Source organism: Manis javanica, chromosome 2 (genome assembly GCF_040802235.1).
Source record: "Manis javanica isolate MJ-LG chromosome 2, MJ_LKY, whole genome shotgun sequence".
Taxonomy (NCBI): domain Eukaryota; kingdom Metazoa; phylum Chordata; class Mammalia; order Pholidota; family Manidae; genus Manis; species Manis javanica.
Window position 1 is genome coordinate 86,136,845 of NC_133157.1, and position 18,369 is coordinate 86,155,213.

General features: G+C 39.6%; 2 protein-coding genes and 1 pseudogene across 36 annotated transcripts in view; 1 reads left to right on the top strand and 2 right to left on the bottom strand.

Annotated features, from left to right (window-relative positions):
- Nucleotides 1-3,595, bottom strand: part of ZNF658 (zinc finger protein 658) — a 39,522-nt gene extending 35,927 nt beyond the window's left edge. For 4 of the 12 annotated variants that reach the window (XR_012127808.1, XR_012127809.1, XM_073228821.1 and 1 more), the window contains exons 1-3: nucleotides 3,462-3,548; nucleotides 1,113-1,139; nucleotides 606-674 (exon numbers count right to left, since the gene is read on the bottom strand). Coding sequence is in view for 7 of the 12 variants with exons in the window: in XM_073228821.1 (XP_073084922.1) it covers nucleotides 606-674; nucleotides 1,113-1,139; nucleotides 3,462-3,488 (123 nt within the window). In the remaining 5 variants the exon portion in view is untranslated. Of the gene's footprint in view, nucleotides 1-605; nucleotides 675-1,112; nucleotides 1,172-3,461 lie in introns of all 12 variants that reach the window. The other 8 variants (XM_036991301.2, XM_036991302.2, XM_073228822.1 and 5 more) reach the window with 6 other exon arrangements.
- A 77-nt stretch (nucleotides 3,596-3,672) lies between these two features.
- LOC118967075 (uncharacterized) overlaps nucleotides 3,673-18,369 on the top strand; it is an 86,311-nt gene continuing 71,614 nt past the window's right edge. For 20 of the 24 annotated variants that reach the window (XR_012127825.1, XR_012127827.1, XR_012127828.1 and 17 more), the window contains exons 1-2: nucleotides 3,725-3,861; nucleotides 5,742-5,865. The gene's annotated coding sequence lies outside the window, so the exon portion shown is untranslated. Of the gene's footprint in view, nucleotides 3,874-5,741; nucleotides 5,866-18,369 lie in introns of all 24 variants that reach the window. The other 4 variants (XR_012127817.1, XR_012127834.1, XM_073228825.1 and 1 more) reach the window with 4 other exon arrangements.
- LOC108384217 (CBY1-interacting BAR domain-containing protein 1 pseudogene) lies at nucleotides 13,613-14,984 on the bottom strand (annotated as a pseudogene).

Genomic DNA, 18,369 nt, shown 5'->3' on the forward strand with positions numbered 1-18,369 from the left:
CTGGTTCTTTGAGAAAATAAACAAAATAGATAAACACTTAGCCAGACTTATTAAGAGAAAAAGACAATCTACACACATAAACAGAATCAGAAATGAGAAGGGAAAAAATCACTACAGACTCCAAAGAAATACAAAGAATTATTAGGGAATACTATGAAAATCTATATGCTAACAAACTGGATAACCTAGAAGAAATGGACAACTTTCTAGAAAAATACAACCTTCCAAGACTGACCAAGGTAGAAATAGAAAATCTAAACAGACCAATTACCAGCAATGAAATTGAATCAGTAATCAAAAAACTACCCAAGAACAAAAACCCCAGGCCAGATGGATTCACCACTGAATTTTATCAGACATTTAGAGAATACATAATACCCATTCTCCTCAGTTTTCCAAAAAATAGAAGAGGAGGAAATACTTCCAAACTCATTCTATGAAGCCAGCATTACTCTACAACCCATCTGAGTTTCTGAAAAATAGTATCAACCAAGTTCATTATGCCTTCTTATTTATTTATTTTATTTTGGTATCATTAATCTACAATTACATGAAGAACATTATGTTTACTAGACTCCTCCCATCACCAAGTTCCCCCCACATACCCCATTATAGGCACTGTCCATCAGCACAGGAAGTTGTAGAATCTCATTATGCCTTCTTTTACCGAAGAACTAGTAGAAGCAACATGCTATATTATTTTAGAACTAGTAGAAGCAACATTCTAATATTATTCTATATTAGTGAAAAACTATTAACTAAATCACCTACTTGAAGAACAAAGATTATTTTTTATCTTAAATTGTCTTTACATTCTATGAGGAATCAATCTGCTCTATCTTCCCACCAGTATCAACCTTTAAAGAAGTACTATCTGACACTCTGTTGTGGCTATCAAAACCTCAGCAATCAATCTGGAGCTCCAATCAGTAATAGCAGAGGATCTGCATATATCCACATGCCACCTTTGCTCTGCTATTCATCCTTATTTCCGAAGCTTCTCTGAATGCATCTGATATATTTCTATTTGTACTTTTCCATGTTGACATATAGACACTTAAGCCCTTACAAAATCCATTGTAAAACAAATACATCATTAAAAACGAACTCACCTCGGCTATGTTCATTTTCTGCTGCTTCTAGAAGAATGTAAAAAAAACTGAAGGTTTCTCTGGCAAGGAAAGAGAAATAGGGTCATGAGAAACCTGGTCTGCCTTACAACTCCTATGTTCATTTACCTAAAAATTTTACATCAGCTGGAGAAAAGGTTTCCCCTATGGGATAATGTCTCTGATATTTGTGGGAAGGGATGGGAAGGACCAGCCCACACAAAGGTTGTTAACACCTAAAAGAGTGCATCTCTGACATGGCTGTGTGGGTTTAATCTACCATTTTCACTAAGTAAGGTAAATTGCTCTTTGTTGATGAATTAACAATTTATGTTCCCTTCTAATTAATAACAACAAAAAAACAACAACAAGAGGACTGCAAAACAATTTAGGTACACTAGAGGTGAAACCTTTTACTTTCATTAAAACTAGTGCTGTCAGAAATTACTCAGACAGGATTGTAGTCATTGTCTTTACACCTAGAGCTTCCAGAGAAAACTGAAATAAAGATGGGATGCCTTATGCAAGAAATACATTTTTAAGTTTTTGTTCTAAATTGATTGCAGTTTCTAGAAAAGATCTTTTGATAAACTGTTTACAGTACTTAACTTGTGCTATGCAATTAGCACTGTGCTTAGTTCTTGCCTCTACAAAAATCATTCCATTTCAGGCCCAATAGTTTTGGGTCTCCAGAAGTGTCCAAAATAGAAAATGCCACTTGTACTATCATTTTGTTATTTGCTGTGTTCAGGAAAGAAGGAGCATCAGCAGAACTATAAATGCCACATGTGGTGATGGACACGGCCTGAGCACAGCTAAGAATCTGGAGTGAGAGAATAAAGAAAATCTGATGCTGTTTAGGATTTTGTCAGCTCTGGCTGCTTTCACCTTCCCTGGACATCATGTTCTTACCGGCATCCAGTGAAGTGGTTTTTCCTGTGCAGCCTGAGTCGCCCATTCCTCTCAACCCCAGGTTACCACCCTCTGCAAATGGGTCCAGTGCATACTGTCAGTCTGTGATGACGTCCAGGTCTGGTGACATCACCAAGTCATGCTATACACGGATAAAGAACTGCTTCTGGTGGAGATCAGGCTTGCTCCTTTCTACAACCTTCTGCATTTGCTCTGAAGCTCTGGTTAAGTGGTCTGTCTGAAGGGCCATTCTTACAAGCGGCAGTTGTTCCTGAAGCTACCTCGTTACTACCTTAGAATAATTACTTTTCTACAGAGGGGCTGGATCTTGGACCTCAGCAATAAATTCATGTTATTTGAAACCATCATCTCATACTCTAAACTTGGTTCTTCTGAAATCCACTAGAAATGTACTACCCTGTACTGTACCAATTAACTGCATGCAGCTAAGAGACTAGTAGTGTGACTAGTCAAAGTAACATTTTTGGGCAGTGAGTTAAATTCAGTAAAATTAACATCACCTTTTTCTTTTTACTGTTGCTACTGAAAAAATTTAAATTCGGTTTGCATTATTTTTCTGTGGGCCAGCTCTGCATTAGTTATGAGACTGTGATTTTGAGGACAAAGTAGCCTAAGAGTGCAGGAGGGTTCCAGAGTTTATAGAAGTATTCATCCATAAATGCCAGTATGTATTTAACTCGAAGTGAGACCCTGTCCACATTCACATCACAGTCGTTTCTCTGGAAATCTGGGGATTACTCTGGTAAGAGCTCCAAAGCTTGCAACTCCACATTCACATCACAGTCGTTTCTCTGGAAATCTGGGGATTACTCTGGTAAGAGCTCCAAAGCTTGCAACTCTGGGTTTGGGGCAGGGCAGGTGATAGGGAGTAAAATCTCTTTGTATTTGCATCCTACCCGCCTCATCCAGCAGCTTGCGCCCTGGGGTATATTATTTTGCCCCCAGAAAATTTCTTTCATTTAAAAAAATTGCATGTTTATAGCAGGTAGGCATGTTGTCAGCATTAAATGCAATACCAAACGAAGGAACCAAAGTGTCTTCTGACTGCAGCCGCTTACACAGCGATTACTAGAACTTAACAAAATGTTCTGCAGATGACACCTTAGTTCTGAGAAAAAGTGCAGTTTTTAACTGCATACTGCTGTTAGCGACCTCGTGGTTATCGTGATGGTCACAAAGGCACCCTCCCCTGCCGCCGCCCTCCCCAACTCCTCCCGACGAGGACTCGGCCCCACCTGCGCCCCCAGAGCTGACGGGCCCGACCGGACCGCTCACGCGGGCCTGGGGGAGGGGAGGGCACGCCTGGAGGTTCTCGGGACTTCCGGCTCCCGTCCCCTCCCACCCACCGCCCCCCGGCACAAGCCGGCCCGACCCGGCAGGGCCCCAGGCCGCGCGGAGCCCGGTCCCCGGCGCACTCACCCGGGCGCGCATCCCCAGCCGCCACATACACCCAAAGACGCCCAGACGATACCGTTTCAGACCGGAGAAAAAGTGGGGCTGCCGTGCACATGCGCAGAGCGAGCTCCGAGGACCCGTTTCCACAGTGCCGCGCGGCAGGCTCGCACATTCTAGACTACATTTCCCATGAAATAGTAAGACCACTGGAAGTAACGTTTGAAGCGTTTCCGCTTCGTTTGGCAAGTTGGAAGACTTGACGGTTGGACGTGACCCCGAAGGCTTTTCTCCAAGAGGACCCGGAGATTAAGGCTTGATTTCAACTCTATAACAAAACATGTTGCAAGGTGTGGTTCTCAGTATGATCCTGATTGGAAATAACAATAGCTGCAAGAGACAGCTGGGAAACGTGAATATGAACTAGGTATTAGAAATAGTAAGAAAAATTACTTATTTTGCTTAGTGTGACAATATACAAATAGGAAATGTTTAGTTTTTAAAGATACATTCTGCTGTATTTACAATTATGAATCATGTATTTTTAATTTACTTTTTAAGAGTTAAGCAAAACAATTAGAAAAATGACAAAAATCATTACTATATGTAATATGTGTATATGATGCTCATTTAACTACTTTTGCCATTCTGAGTGAATTTCTTTTGATTCACATTAAAGACATGAGTATGGGGTTGGACAGTTGGTGGAGGGAGGTTAAGGAGAGTTTATTGCCCCAGAAGTGTACCTTTTAAAGTCAAGTTGTCAAGATTAGTAAAGGTACACACAAGTATCTATTATGAATACAGCTGTGAAATAGAACAAATATCAGAAAATGGAACAAGCGTTGTCACAAATGAGTCACATTTTGGCTCTGAGGATGTGGGAGACAGCCACCTGTTAAAATTACACAATAATACATGAAAATATGTGTATACACAGCAAAAATTATTCTTACATCGATTTTGCATTTCCATTAGTAAATCCTCCTTGAAACTCAACATATGTATACATTGGACTCTGACAAATGAGAGACACAAAGACAAAATAATGATTTGTTTTTAGTAGACTTTTCTAGAGCAGTTTTAGGTGTACAAAATAATCTAGCAGAAAGCATAAAGAGTTCCCATATACCCACCTCTTACCACCCCCCCACACACAGTTTCCCCTATTAGTAACATCTTACATTAGCTTGGTGCATTTTAAAATCCATAGTTTGCATTAGCAGTCACTTTTTGTGTTTTTCAGTTCTCTGGATTTTCCCAAATGCATAATTTGATCTGGTATAATATCCATCATCACATTATCATACAGAAGAGTTTTACCGCCCTAAAAAAATCTCCTGTGCTCTGTCGGGGAGCATAATCCGCCTGAGAAGGAAGAATAATTTATTCTTCCTTCTCAGGATTGCTTTGGCTATTTCGGGTCTTTTGTGGTTCCATATGAATTTTAGAACTATTTGCTCTAGTACCCAACATCATTTTAAACTGATGTGTATGACTATATTTGATTGAATAGAAAAAATAACATTAAAAAATTGTATTTATGTTCATTAAAAAAGAAAGAAATTACCTATCAAAATGAATTAAAATGATGAATGTTGTTAGGTGCTGAAAATATATTTGGTATATATTTTTATTTTGATGAGAAGGAAACCATGTACAGGTGTTTAAAAATGAAAATGTGGCTAAAGTAGGAATGTGCAATCATCCTCGGAAGGCAGTCATTTGCCAATGTCTAGGGCTTATATTTCCTCTACGAAAATGTTTTCTTTTGCTTTTAATCAAGGAGGCATTGAGGATACTGAAGCATAGTAAAAATACTTAAAGAGTATTATGGGAAGCTTGTGACTCTGAATCCTAATACTGTAGAACCATGATTTCTTTCAAATTCATGGCAACAATACTTCATAATTAAACTCTATTAATTAAAGAAGAAATCTCATTCCACCTGTAGTAATTAAATATATGAAGTACTTCATTTTAATCTACCTAAAAAAATCCTGTGGTATCCAATGAGTGTGTTGTAAGATATTTTTAAATTATGCACTAACCATATCCTTTGCTTTCTTAACAACTTACAAATGAGCATTTTAAAGAGATGAATATAACTGACAAATGAGCTACTTCTCTTTATTAAGACATAATTAAAGTTAATTTGAAAAAGAAACTTTAGCATTTTGCGATGACAATTCAAGGTAACTGATGGTCAATGTAACAGAAAAAAACATTTCTGTAAGAGATGCCTATATATGGTGCTAATTTATTCTGACATAATTGAATAACTTCTTACTCCTCCTTTTCCCCCAGCTTTATTGAGATACAATCTGATGGAATCCGGACCTGAGTACCGCCTTTCAAATAAGCCCGCCTACCATCTCAGAGGGACCTAGGTGTCATCTTCCCTAGGCTACAAGCATTCTCCAGAGGACAGGTCAGCAAGCCACAAGGCCACTTTTCCCCTAACCCCTCCCCTCAAAGAGCCCTCCAAAGCCCTGGCCATAAAAAGCCTCTTGACCTATTAGAGACTCTCTTTCTTTTGTTCTGCTGGCCAGCACAGAGGGGTCCCTCTCAGGTTGGCAGTAAACCTGCTTGGACTGTTGAGTTCGCATCCCCTCTCTTCTATCACATTAACATATAAACTTTGTAAGTTTAGGTATACAATATGATGATTGACATATGCATATATGTCAATGTTAGCACACCCATCAGCTGGTAGACTCACCATTTCTCACTTGTGGTGAGAGCTTGTAGGATTCACTACCTGAGCAAACTGCGAGTACGCAGCAGATTATCCCTAGAGTTGCCATGCTGTATGCTAGATCCCCAGATCTCATTCGTCTTCTGATTGGAAGTTTACACCATTCCCCATTTCCCCATTCCCTAACCGGACCCTGGCAGCCACCAATCTCCTGTGTTTCTGTGAATTCATTTTTTTCTAGATTTCACATATAAGTGATATCATGTCTCTTTCTCCACCTGGCTCATTTCACTGAGCATAATGCCCCCAAGGTCTCTCCATGTTGTTACAACTGGCAGGGTTTCTTTCTTTTTTCTTTCTTTTTTATTATTATTATGATTATTATTTTTTGGTATGGTTAATGTACAATTACTTGAACAATATTATGGTTACTAGACTCCCTCTATTATCAAGTCCCCACCACATAACCCATTAGAGTCACTGTCCATCAGCGTAGTAAGATGCTATAGAATCAGTACTTGTCTTCTCTGTATATACTGCCTTTCCTGTGTGCCCCCCTCTATATTATGTGTGCTAATCGTATTGCCCCTTTTTCCTCTTATCCCTCCCTTGCCACCCATCCTCCCCAGTCCCTTTCCCTTTGGCAACTGTTAGTATATTCTTGGGTTCTATGAGTCTGCTGCTGTTTTGTTCCTTCAGTTTTTTTCTCTTTGTTCTTATACTTCACAGATGAGTGAAATCATTCAATACTTGTCTTTCTCCACCTGGCTTATTTCACTGAGCATACTACCCTCTAGCTCCATCCATGTTGTTGCAAGTGGTAGGATTTGTTTTCTTCTTATGGCTGAATAATATTCCATTGTGTCTATGTACCACATCTTCTTTATCCATTCATCTACTGATGGACACTTAGGTTGCTTCCATTTCTTGGCTATTGTAAATAGTGCTGCGATAAACATAGGGGTGCATATGTTTTTTTCAAACTGGGCTGCTGTGTTCTTAGGGTAAATTCCTGGAAGTGGAGATCCTGGGTCAAATGGTATTTCTATTTTGAGTTTTTTGAGGAACCTTCATACTGCTTTCCACAATGGTTGGACTAATTTACCTTCCCATCAGCAGTGTAGGAGGGTTCCCCTTTCTCCACAACCTGGCCAACATTTGTTGTTGTTTGTCTTTTGGGTGGTGGCCATCCTTACTGGTGTGAGGTGATATCTCTTTGTGGTTTTAATTTGCATTTCTCTGATGATTAGCCATGAGGAGCATCTTTTCATGTGCCTGTTGGCCATCTGAATTTCTTCTTTGGAGAGCTGTCTGTTCAGCAACTCTGCCCATTTTGTAACTGGCTTATTTGCTTTTTGTTTGTTGAGGTACATGAGCTCTTTATATATTTTGGATGTCAACCATTTATCGGATCTGTCATTTATGAATATATTCTCCCATACTGTAGGGTGTCTTTTTGTTCTATTGATGGTGTCCTTTGCTGTACAGAGCTTTACAGCTTGATATAGTCCCACTTGATTAGTTTTGCTTTTGTTTCCCTTGCCTGGTGTACCACATCTTCTTTATCCATTCATCTACTGATGGCCACTTAGGTTGCTTCCATTTCTTAGCTATTATAAGTAGTGCTGTGATAGAGATAGGGGTGCATTTGTCTTTTTCAAACTGGGCTCCTGCATTCTTAGGGTAAATTCCTAGGAGTGGAATTCCTGGGTCAGATAGTTTCTAGTTCCCCCTTTAATTCTATTAGTATTTGTTTCACATATGTAGGTGATCCTGTGTTGGGTGCATGGATATTTATAATAGTTATATCCTCTTGTTGGACTGAGCCCTTTATCATTACGTAATGTCCTTCTTTGTCTCTTGTGACTTTCTGTGTTTTAAAGTCTATTTTATCTGATATAAGTACTGCAACTCCTGCTTTTTTCTCACTATTAGTAGCATGAATATCTTTTTTCATCCCTTTACTTTCAGTCTGTGTATGTCTTTGGGTTTGAAGTGAGTCTCTTGTAGGCAGCACGTAGACGGGTCTTGTTTTTTTATCCATTCAGTACCTCTATGTCTTTTGATTGGTGCATTCAGACCATTTACGTTTTAGGGTAGTACATACATTTAGGTATGTACTTATTGCCATTCTAGGCTTTAGATTCGTGGTTACCAAAGGTTCAAGGGTAATTCCCTTACTATCTAACAGTCTAATTTAACTCTCTTCGTATGCTATTTCAAATACAACCTAAAGGTTCTTTTTTTGTTTTTTCTCCTTTTTCTTCCTCCTCCATTCTATGTATGTTATGTATTGTATTCTGTACTCTTTGTCTATCCCTTGGGTGACATCTATTTAGCCTTAGGAATACTTCCATATATAGGTGTCCCTCCAAAATGCACTGTAGAGGTGGTTTGTGGGAAGTAATTCTCTCAGCTTTTGCTTATCTGAAAATTGTTTAATCCCTCCTTCATATTTAAACAATAACTTTGCTGGGTAGAATATTCTTGGTTCAAGGCCCTTCTGCTTCATTGCATTAAATATATCATGCCACTCCCTTCTGGCCTGTAAGGTTTCTGTTGAGAAGTTTGATGATAGCCTGGTGGGTTTTCCTTTGTATGTAATCTCTTTTCTCTCTCTAGCTGCTTTTAAAAGTCTGTGTTTATCCTTGGTCCTTGCCATTTTAATTATTGTATGTCTTGATGTTGTCTTCCTTGAGTCCCTTGTGTTGGGAGATCTGTGTAACTCCATGGCTTGAGAGACTATCTCCTTCCCCAGATTGGGGAAGTTTTCAGCAATTACCTCCTCAATGATATTTTCTATCCGTTTTTCTCTCCTTCTGGTACCCGTATAATGCAAATATTGTTCCGTTTGGATTAGTCACACAGTTCTCTCAATATCCTTTCATTTTAGAGATTCTTTTTTCTGTCTGTGCTTCAGCTTCTTTGTATTCCTCTTCTCCAATTTCTATTCCATTTGCCATTCTTCTACTACATCTAATCTGCTTTTAAATCCCTCCATTGTATGTTTCATTTCAGATATGGAATTTCTTAATGATTGAATCTCTGACATAAATTCATTCCTGAGTTCTTGAATATTTTTCTGTACGTCCATAAGCATGTTTATAATTTTTATTTTGAAGTCTCTTGGTGAGTTCAGTTTCATTTTGGCCCTTTTTCTGGAGTTTGTGAGATTTTGGTCTGAACCATGTTCTTTTGACGTTTCATAATTCTGTGTGGTGCCCACTAGTGTGCAGAATCTCCAGTCTCTTGAGCTGCTCAGCCTCTAGAGTGAGGTTGGGGGTCGTAGGGGAGTGGATCTGGTGCCTGGGGGGAGGAAAGATCTGTTTCCTGATTACTGTCTGTGGTGCCTGTCTCCAGTGTCAGAGACAGTGGGCCAAGCACACAGGTGTAAGCCTATGTGCTTTCAGTCTCTAGCTGTTGTAGGCAGGGCCTCCCTCTGGCTGGCCTGACGCCATTGCAGTGACTGCTGGTTTGCACGCTGGTGCTGTCAGGCCAGGAGGAGAGCTCGGCAGGCTGCGTGTCACAGTGGGGGGCCTCAGAGTTGAGCAGCCAACCAGGGGGATGGAGCACCTGAAGCTCCCCAACGTTCCTAACCAGCTGTGCAGAGTGTGCCCAGACAACCTTGTCCAGCTCTCCCGTCTCCTGTGCAGCAAGGTCTGTGCAAACCCCGCCCCTTCAGCAGCAGTCTCGCTGCTAGGAAACCTCTCAGACCTTTCCTCTGACACAGAGCGGTCGGATGTGGATCCTCTACTCCACAAACGGCCTGAATGTCAGTCTCTCAAGCACTCTGCCTGTCTGAGCTCTCCAAGTCCAGAGCACCACACAATGTAGGTTTCTGTTCACAAAGCAGATCTCCAGGGCTTGGTGTTCAGCCTTCCCAGGCTTCCACTGGCTCCCTGCTCCGTTTCTCTTCCTCCCGCTGGTGAGCTGAGGTGGGGGAAGGGCCTGGGTCCCACCTTCTGGATTAAGGTTTTCATATGTTACCTTGTTTCTTGAGGTCTGCTCTGTTCGTGAGGTCTGTATGTGGTCTCAACCTTCTATCTTGTTGCTGTTTTAGGGTTAGTTGTATTAATTAACTATATTTTTGTACTATTTGTGGTTTGGGGAGGAGTTCTCCATCTCACTTCTCACGCCACCATCTTGAATCTTTGGGTGTTGGTTTCTTTCTTTTTTATGGCTGAACCATATTATTCATATATACTCACACACACACACATATGTATATACCCACATATATATATGCCACATTTTCTTTATCCATCTGCCTATGCATGGAATTTAGGTTACTTCCATATCTCAGCTATTATCAATAACATTGCAATGAACATGGGGGTACAAATCTCTCTTTGAGATGGTGATTTCATTTCCTTTGGAGATATACCCCAGTGGTGGGACTGCTGGATTATATAGTAGTTCTATTTAACTTTTTGAGGAACCTCCCCATTCTGTTGTCCATAATGGCTGCACCAATGTACATTCCTATCAACAGTGTACAAAGGTTCCTTTTTCTTCACATCCTTACCAGCACCTGTTATTGCTTGTCTTTTTGATGGCCATTTGCAAGTCTTCTTTGGCAAAATAACTCTTTAGGTCCTTTGCCCTTTTCTCAATGAGATTACTTGTTTTTTAGTTGTTGAGTTGTATGAGTTCCTCATATATTTAGGATATCAACCTCTTGTCACAGATATTATTGGCAAATATGTTCTTTGCACTCTTCACTGGGAGAACCATGAGCCTTAATAAAACCCTGCAAATTTCTTGGAATTGTCAATGACCCCTTCATCCTTAAGCATCAGGAAAGGTTGAGAGAACTAATGGGATCCCCAAACTTAAAATTTCTGAACTTGCTGAAATTCCTGGACTTCCGTGGCCTAAGATCCTGTTGAAGGTTTGCAGTACCCACTTTGGAAATCACAAACTCACTTCACGTGACAGTCACTGGCAGCCATTGTGTATCTGTAACAGCATCCTACGGATCTCTTGTTCTCTCATGCTATTAGGTCCAGCTACTTCAATCTTCTAATGTCTTATGCTCCAGACTATTATGAACAGGTTAAAGAAGCTTTCTTGGATTCCAATTCAAAAGATCAGTGTCTATAGCCTGGTGACAGGGAATTCTGGAATCATCATCAGAGGAAGACAGCCCTTGCACCCTATTGGAAGGGATTTAAGAGCTCCTGACCAGTGACACTGCTGCAAAACTAGAATATGCTGGAGACCTCTGAGTAAAATTGACAAAGAAAGGAAGTAGTTGCACTGTGGTAAGCTGCTTCCAAGATGACAGATCAAGACTTCAATCATTAACCAAAAATTAAATCCTTTCTCCTTTTCCTTTCCTTCATTCTGGCATTGGCCTGGAAAGATAAACACCCTCATCTGTATCTCCCAGGCCATTGTTCATAGGGGGTAACCTTTCAGATTGCTGGATTTGTTATCAAAGATTCCAATCTACCCATAATGCTAGAGATCCCCTGGTCCTCTCTGTGACCAATTTCTCTCTCTCTCTCTCTCTCTCTCTCTTTATTAAGGTATCATTCATATACACTCTTATGAAAGTTTCACATGAAAAACAATGTGGTTACTACATTCAGTCATGTTATCGAGTTCCCCCCATACCCCATTGCAGTCACTGTCCATCAGTGTAGTAAGATGCCAGAGTCATCAATTTCTCTTCTTTCCCTAACATCACTGCAAACTATAATCAGCCCTCTTACAAGTCTCTTACTGACTTCAACTTTTATGGCCAGAACATCCAGTGCCTTATTTTTACCTTTCTCCAATTATAACTATACATGTACAGTTGTATATGTACTATATACTGTATTTACAGTATATATATATATATATACACAGTATATAATGTGTGTCTATATGTACATATTATAGGACATTTCATGTATATATAGGACGTTTGCATCCTCATGTTCCCACGATCATCTAGATCAGATCCACTCCCACTCTCTAAGAGATCAAACACTCTTTATTTCAGGCTTGAAGACTCTCTTCCCATATGTCCTGAAAATCTAACTGACCCCTGGCATGAGCAGATAAATGCACCAGTACCTGTGAATGAATCCATTCATAGTTTCACCCTAACGAGAATGGTCTGTGGCCTGACAGAGTTTGTCCTTGTCTATGATTATTATTCTTGGGTCTATGAATGCCTAGATAGCTGGTGTACATCTGGGAAATGTCTCTTAGGGTTTCTAACTGTGCCCTTCATTTTCTACAAACAAAGTAGAACATCTTATTTGTTGACTCCCCTGAGTCTACATTGTCCAGTTAAAAAGGACCTACCAGGAGGATCTCATAATTCAGGATTTGCTTCTTTTGGCAGGAAGTACCCTGGTTAGGAATACATGTATATGAGAATCTGATCAGGAACCTGTCCTTAGCTCTTAAAGAGATTACTGATTCCACTGCTAAGACAAAAAAGCTGCCAGCAAAGATCCCTAGACTTTCTGGCCAAAGCTGTTCTTGATAACAGGATAGCCCTTGATAATCTTTTAGTGGAGCAGGGAGGTATCTGCACCAGGAATGTTCTGATCACATATGTGGCCAGTGCCACCTGGTGTGCCTGGATCAGTACTTCTGAGAAGGTTGAAACTCAGTTATGTAAGATCACTGAGCAAGCCATTTGGCTGGAAGGGATGACTCCTTCAGTAGGGTCCTTCTTTGACTTACTTTGATTAGTTTGGGTCTTGGGGACATTCCAAACAGTGGGAACAATCCTGCTTATAATCTCCCTGGCTTGCTCTACCCTCTCAAAAGCTTTAAATGCATGTTTACAACTATTAACAAACAAGTGGCTGATCTTCCGAGACTGGAGCATCAAAGTGAAGGGACTGACTGACTTATAAATTGTGAACCTAAAGTCATGGCCTGTGAATATCACAGTGACTCAGCAAAAAATACCATGACTTGTCAATACCACACAATCAGTTAAAAACTAGAACTACAAAACACAGTGGTTGTGAATGGCAGTAATGCCTTAATTTTTTTTTCTAGAAAGTCTTTATTTTTCTCTTATAAGTAACTGCTTTTTGTAGTTATCCCAAATCATTTTGTAAGTTCTAAAAATTTTTATGTGCCTGACTAGTGCCCATGAAGTAACAAAAGTACAACTCCCCACCCAGATAAAAAAAGACACACTGAAGGCTCTGATTGTTTAATATTTTTAGAAATAAAAATGACTATATACTCTTGTTAATTAGATGGTAAAATTTTTATAGAATTGTTAATGATTCATGGTTTCCCATGTAGTCATCTTAGGCAACATTCCACCAAATGAGAGCTTTCCAAAATTGTAGTGCCATGTATAATGCTTTATTTATTGTGACAGAATTTTCATTTTAAAACCAGAATTGGGCTGAATGTTTAATGTTGCTTTTTTTAAAGCTAAAATTTATGTTTTATATATAGTTGTAAAACACTGATATCTTAGTGTCCCATTACCTTTAATCAGGAGTGATTACACTTTTGTTGAAAAGTAAATTTATTTATCAAATGAAATTTAAAGTTGTATTAACAGTGGGGGAAAAAAGGAAAGGAAAAAAAACTTGCTTTTTTGATTAAGGCTTTATAGAACAGAATTTCTGTTTAATCAGAATTATCTAGGACCCTTTTGTGATGAAAACATTGTCTCTTAACTATGAGTGGAATTGTTAGATTTTTTTTCTCACCTACTTACATTAAAACCTCAACTAGGCATAGTACATTAATATGAAATATTTTGAAACATAAATTTAAAAAAAAGGAACCTATACAAAAAGATCATATAATGCTAGATAGGATGTTGAAATGACTGGTGTGTAGTATTTTTTAACACCTTCATTTTTGCTCAGAATAAATTGCCTTTAATTATTTTCCATTTTCAGTGGGATTTCATTCATAGGTTTAAAATATCAAGCCAACATAAAGTTTTATTAGAGTTTAGTAATTCTGGATTCCAGATCATTTAAGCTGAAAATGGAAATGTGAAGTTTACTTAAAGGAATTAATTTTCCTCTTCTGTAACGGCTAAGTCTTCATCCTATTCATTCTCATCTTCTTGTTAATCCTTTCTTAGTTGACAGGTGTGGATACCAGTCCTATTGCAGACACACGTTTGGCTGACAGTGATCTCTGAAGAGGTGATTTTGAATTTGCTCCTACGGTATCTAAATGAGATGAATAATCTGGAGGATACAGAGAATTTCAGAAAACCTCTAAATCATCTTCATCAATCTTTTGTAATTTTAATAAGCAGCAGTGTATACCTCTAAAACTGCCATGAAATAACATTTCGTTAGTGATAAATTCTGAAAATAGTCTTTATATGCTTTATTTTCTGCTTTTCAAAATTGTCAACAGTTTCCTCTAGATGACAAGTTGTTCGGGTAGCATCCTTCATAGGTCTCTGTAGTTCGGTTCTGCCTGTGAAATGACATGTCCATCAGATGGCTTTCGCTGACACATTCTTTCTGAGTTAATTGTTTAGCTTCTCGATTCCTTGCTGTTAATGTTGCTCTGAAGTTATCACGTTTCATTTTTACAATAGCTCCATAAGCTTTCAAAGGTTCAACTACTTTGGCTTCTAGTCTTTCAACCTCTGCTTGTCGATAATCCTCAAGTTTGGCAAAATCGTCAGCAAAGTTTTTCAGGCCCTACTTTAAATCTGGGGTCTCTGTAGAAGCATACACATTGATTTAATTCACCAGGAGGTCTGCTTTGCCTCGCAGTCTGGCAGTTTTCCGCTTAGAAGCAGCGAAGGTGTGGCACAGCTCTCCAAAATGCCTCTTCACATTTGTGACGGCATCTTGCAGTTGTCTGGTTTGGGCATCCCGGCTTTCCAAGCTGCGCCTCTACATCTTGCCTCCCACACAGCTAGGGACCTCAGGCTGAGGCCCAACGACTGGGGCTCCGTGCAGCCTGAGCGACCCCTAGGGCGTTAACCGCCGCCGCCGCTGTCACCGCCGCGCGCTCTAACGACCGCCCCGCGCGCCCCCGCGCCGGCCAGGGCCTCTGCGTTTCTACGCAACGCGACACGCGTCCAAGCCGTCAAAGCTGGAGTCGGTGGGAGCGTGCGTGGGCGCCCGAAAGGCAAAGCCACCCCATAGCCCCGCCGCCGCCCTCACCATGAGTTCCCGCTCCTGCTATATCTAGGCCTCATTTTTTATTTTATTTTATTTTGGTATCCTTAATCTACATTTACATGGGGAACATTATGTTTACTAGACTCCCCCCTTCACCAACGTCCCCCACAAACCCCACTACAGTCACTGGCCATCAGCGCAGTAAGATGCTGTAGAATCACTGCTTGTCTTCTGTGTTGCACAGCCCACCCCGTGCCCCTTCTACATTATACATGCTAATCATAATGCCCCCTTTCTTCTCCCGCTCCTTATCCCTCTCTTCCCTCCCATCCTCCCCAGTCCCTTTCCCTTTGGTAACTGTTAGTCCCTTCTTGGGTTCTGTGATTCTGCTGCTGTTTTGTTCCTTCAGTTTTTCTTTGTTCTTATACTCCATATATGAGTGAAATCACTTGGTACTTATCTTTCTCCGCCTGGCTTATTTCACTGAACATAATACCCTCTAGCTCCATCCATGTTGTTGCAAATGGTAGAATTTGTTTTCTTTTTATGGCTGAATAATATTCCATTGTGTATATGCACCACATCTTCTTTATCCCTTCATCTGCTGTTGGACACTTAGGTTGCTGACATTTCTTGGCTATTGTAAATAGTGCTGTAATAAACATAGGGGTGCATTTGTCTCTTTCAAACTGGGCTGTTGCATTCTTGGGGTAAATTCCTAAAAGTGAAATTCCTGGGTGAAATGGTATTTCTGTTTTGAGTTCTTTGAGGAACCTCTGTACTGCTTTCCACAATGGTTGAACTAATTTACATTCCCACCAGCAGTGTAGGAGGGTTCCCCTTTCTCCACAACCTTGATAGCATTTGTTGTTGTTTGTCTTTTGGATGGTGGCGATCCATACTGATGTGAAGTGATATCGCATTGTGGTTTTAATTTGCATTTCTCTGATGACTAGTGATGTGGAGCACCTTTTCATGTGCCTGTTGGCCATCTGAATTTCTTCTTTGGAGAAGTGTGTGTTCAGCTTCTCTGCCCATTTTTTAATTGGATTTTTTGCTTTTTGTTTGTTGAGCTGCGTGAGCTCTTTATATATTTTGGATGTCAACCCTTTATCGGATCTGTCATTTATGAATATATTCTCCCATACTGTAGTATTTTTTAACACTTGGTTTTTGGTTCTGCTGATGGCGTCCTTTGCTGTACTTTTCAGCTTGATATAGTCCTACTTGTTCATTTTTGCTTTTGTTTCCCTTGGTAGGTGTGATATGTTCATGAAGAAGTCGCTCATGTTTATGTCCAAGAGATTTTTGCCTATGTTTTTTTCTAAGAGTTTTATGGTTTCATGACTTACATTCAGGTCTTTGATCCATTTCAAATTTACTTTTGTGTATGAGGTTAGACAGTGATCCAGTTTCATTCTCTTACATGTAGCTGTCCAGTTTTGCCAACACCAGCTGTTGAAGAGGCTGTCATTTCCCCATTGTATGTCCATGGCTCCTTTATCATATATTAATTGACCATATATGTTTGGGTTAATGTCTGGAGTCTCTATTCTTTTCCACTGGTCTGTGGCTCTGTTCTTGTGCCAGCACCAAATTGTCTTGATTACTGTGGCTTTGTAGTAGAGCTTGAAGTTGGGGAGCAAGATCCCCCCCACTTTATTCTTCCTTCTCAGAATTGCTTTGGCTATTTGGGGTCTTTGGTGTTTCCATATGAATTTTTGAACTATTTGTTCCAGTTCATTGAAGAATGCTGTCGGTATTTTGATAGGGGTTGCATTGAATCTGCAGATTGCTTTAGGCAGGATGGGCATTTTGACAATATTAATTCTTCATGGCCAAGAGCATGGGATGAGTTTCCATTTGTTAGTGTCCTCTTTAATTTCTCTTAAGAGTGTTTTGTAGTTTTCAGGGTATAGGTCTTTCACTTCCTTGGTTAGGTTTATTCCTAGGTATTTTATTATTTTTGATGCAATTGTGAATGGAATTGTTTTCCTGATTTCTCTCTCTGTTAGTTCATTGTTAGTGTATAGGAATGCCACAGATTTCTGTCTATTAATTTTATATCCTGCAACTTTGCTGAATTCCAATATTCTAGTAGTTTTGGAGTGGAGTCTTTAAGTTTTTTTTAATTTTTAAAAAATTTTATTTTGGTATCATTAGTCTACAATTACATGAAGAACATTATATTTACAAGGCTCCCCCCTTCAACAAGTCCCCCCCACATACCCCATCACAGTCACTGTCCATCAGCATAGTAAGATGTTGTAGAATCACTACTTGTCTTCTCTGTGTTGCACAGCCCTCCCATGCCCCCCTCCCCCACATTATACATGCTAATCGTAATGCCCCCTTTCTTTTTCCCCACCCTTATCCCTCTCTTTCCACCCATCCTACCCAGTCCCTTTCCCTTTGGTAACTGTTAGTCCATTCTTGGGTTCTGTGATTCTGCTGCTGTTTTATTCTTTCAGTTTTTCTTTGTTCTTATACTCCACATATGAGTGAAATCATTCGGTACTTGTCTTTCTCTGCCTGGCTTGTTTCACTGAGCATAATACCCTCTAGCTCCATTCACAGTGTTGCAATGGTAAGATTTGTTTTCTTCTTATGGCTGAATAATATTCCATTGTGTATATGTACCACATCTTCTTTATCCATTCATCTACTGAGAATGACAAAGGAAACCAAAAGTATAATGGAAAGCAAGAGAAAAGAGAGTGTGAAGGGTATTAATGAATTTGTAATTCAATATGGCAAAGCAGGCATTTGTGTTTATCTGCTTTCCGTCTGGATGCTTCATTAAAATTTAGCACAGCAATAGTGCTGTTATAAGCACACAAATATGAGAATAGGAATGGGGCCAAGAGAAAACAGTGTTATTTCTGACAGATAGAAAGTGGATGGAAGAATAATGACTGATCTATTTATTCTTGAATGAATTTTTATAGAGGTGTTGATGTAAAGTTGAGGAAGAAAAAAAAGGTCCTTTCTCAAGGAACTTTTAGTGGGAATCTTACAATGTTTTGATTTTATGTTTTAGATATTTTCCCTCTTTTTTTCATTTAAATACAAAAATTAAAAACTATTTGGAAATCATTATTTTTCATAATAATTGAAGGTGATTTAATCCATTTGCAAACTTTGGGAACAGTATTTGAAA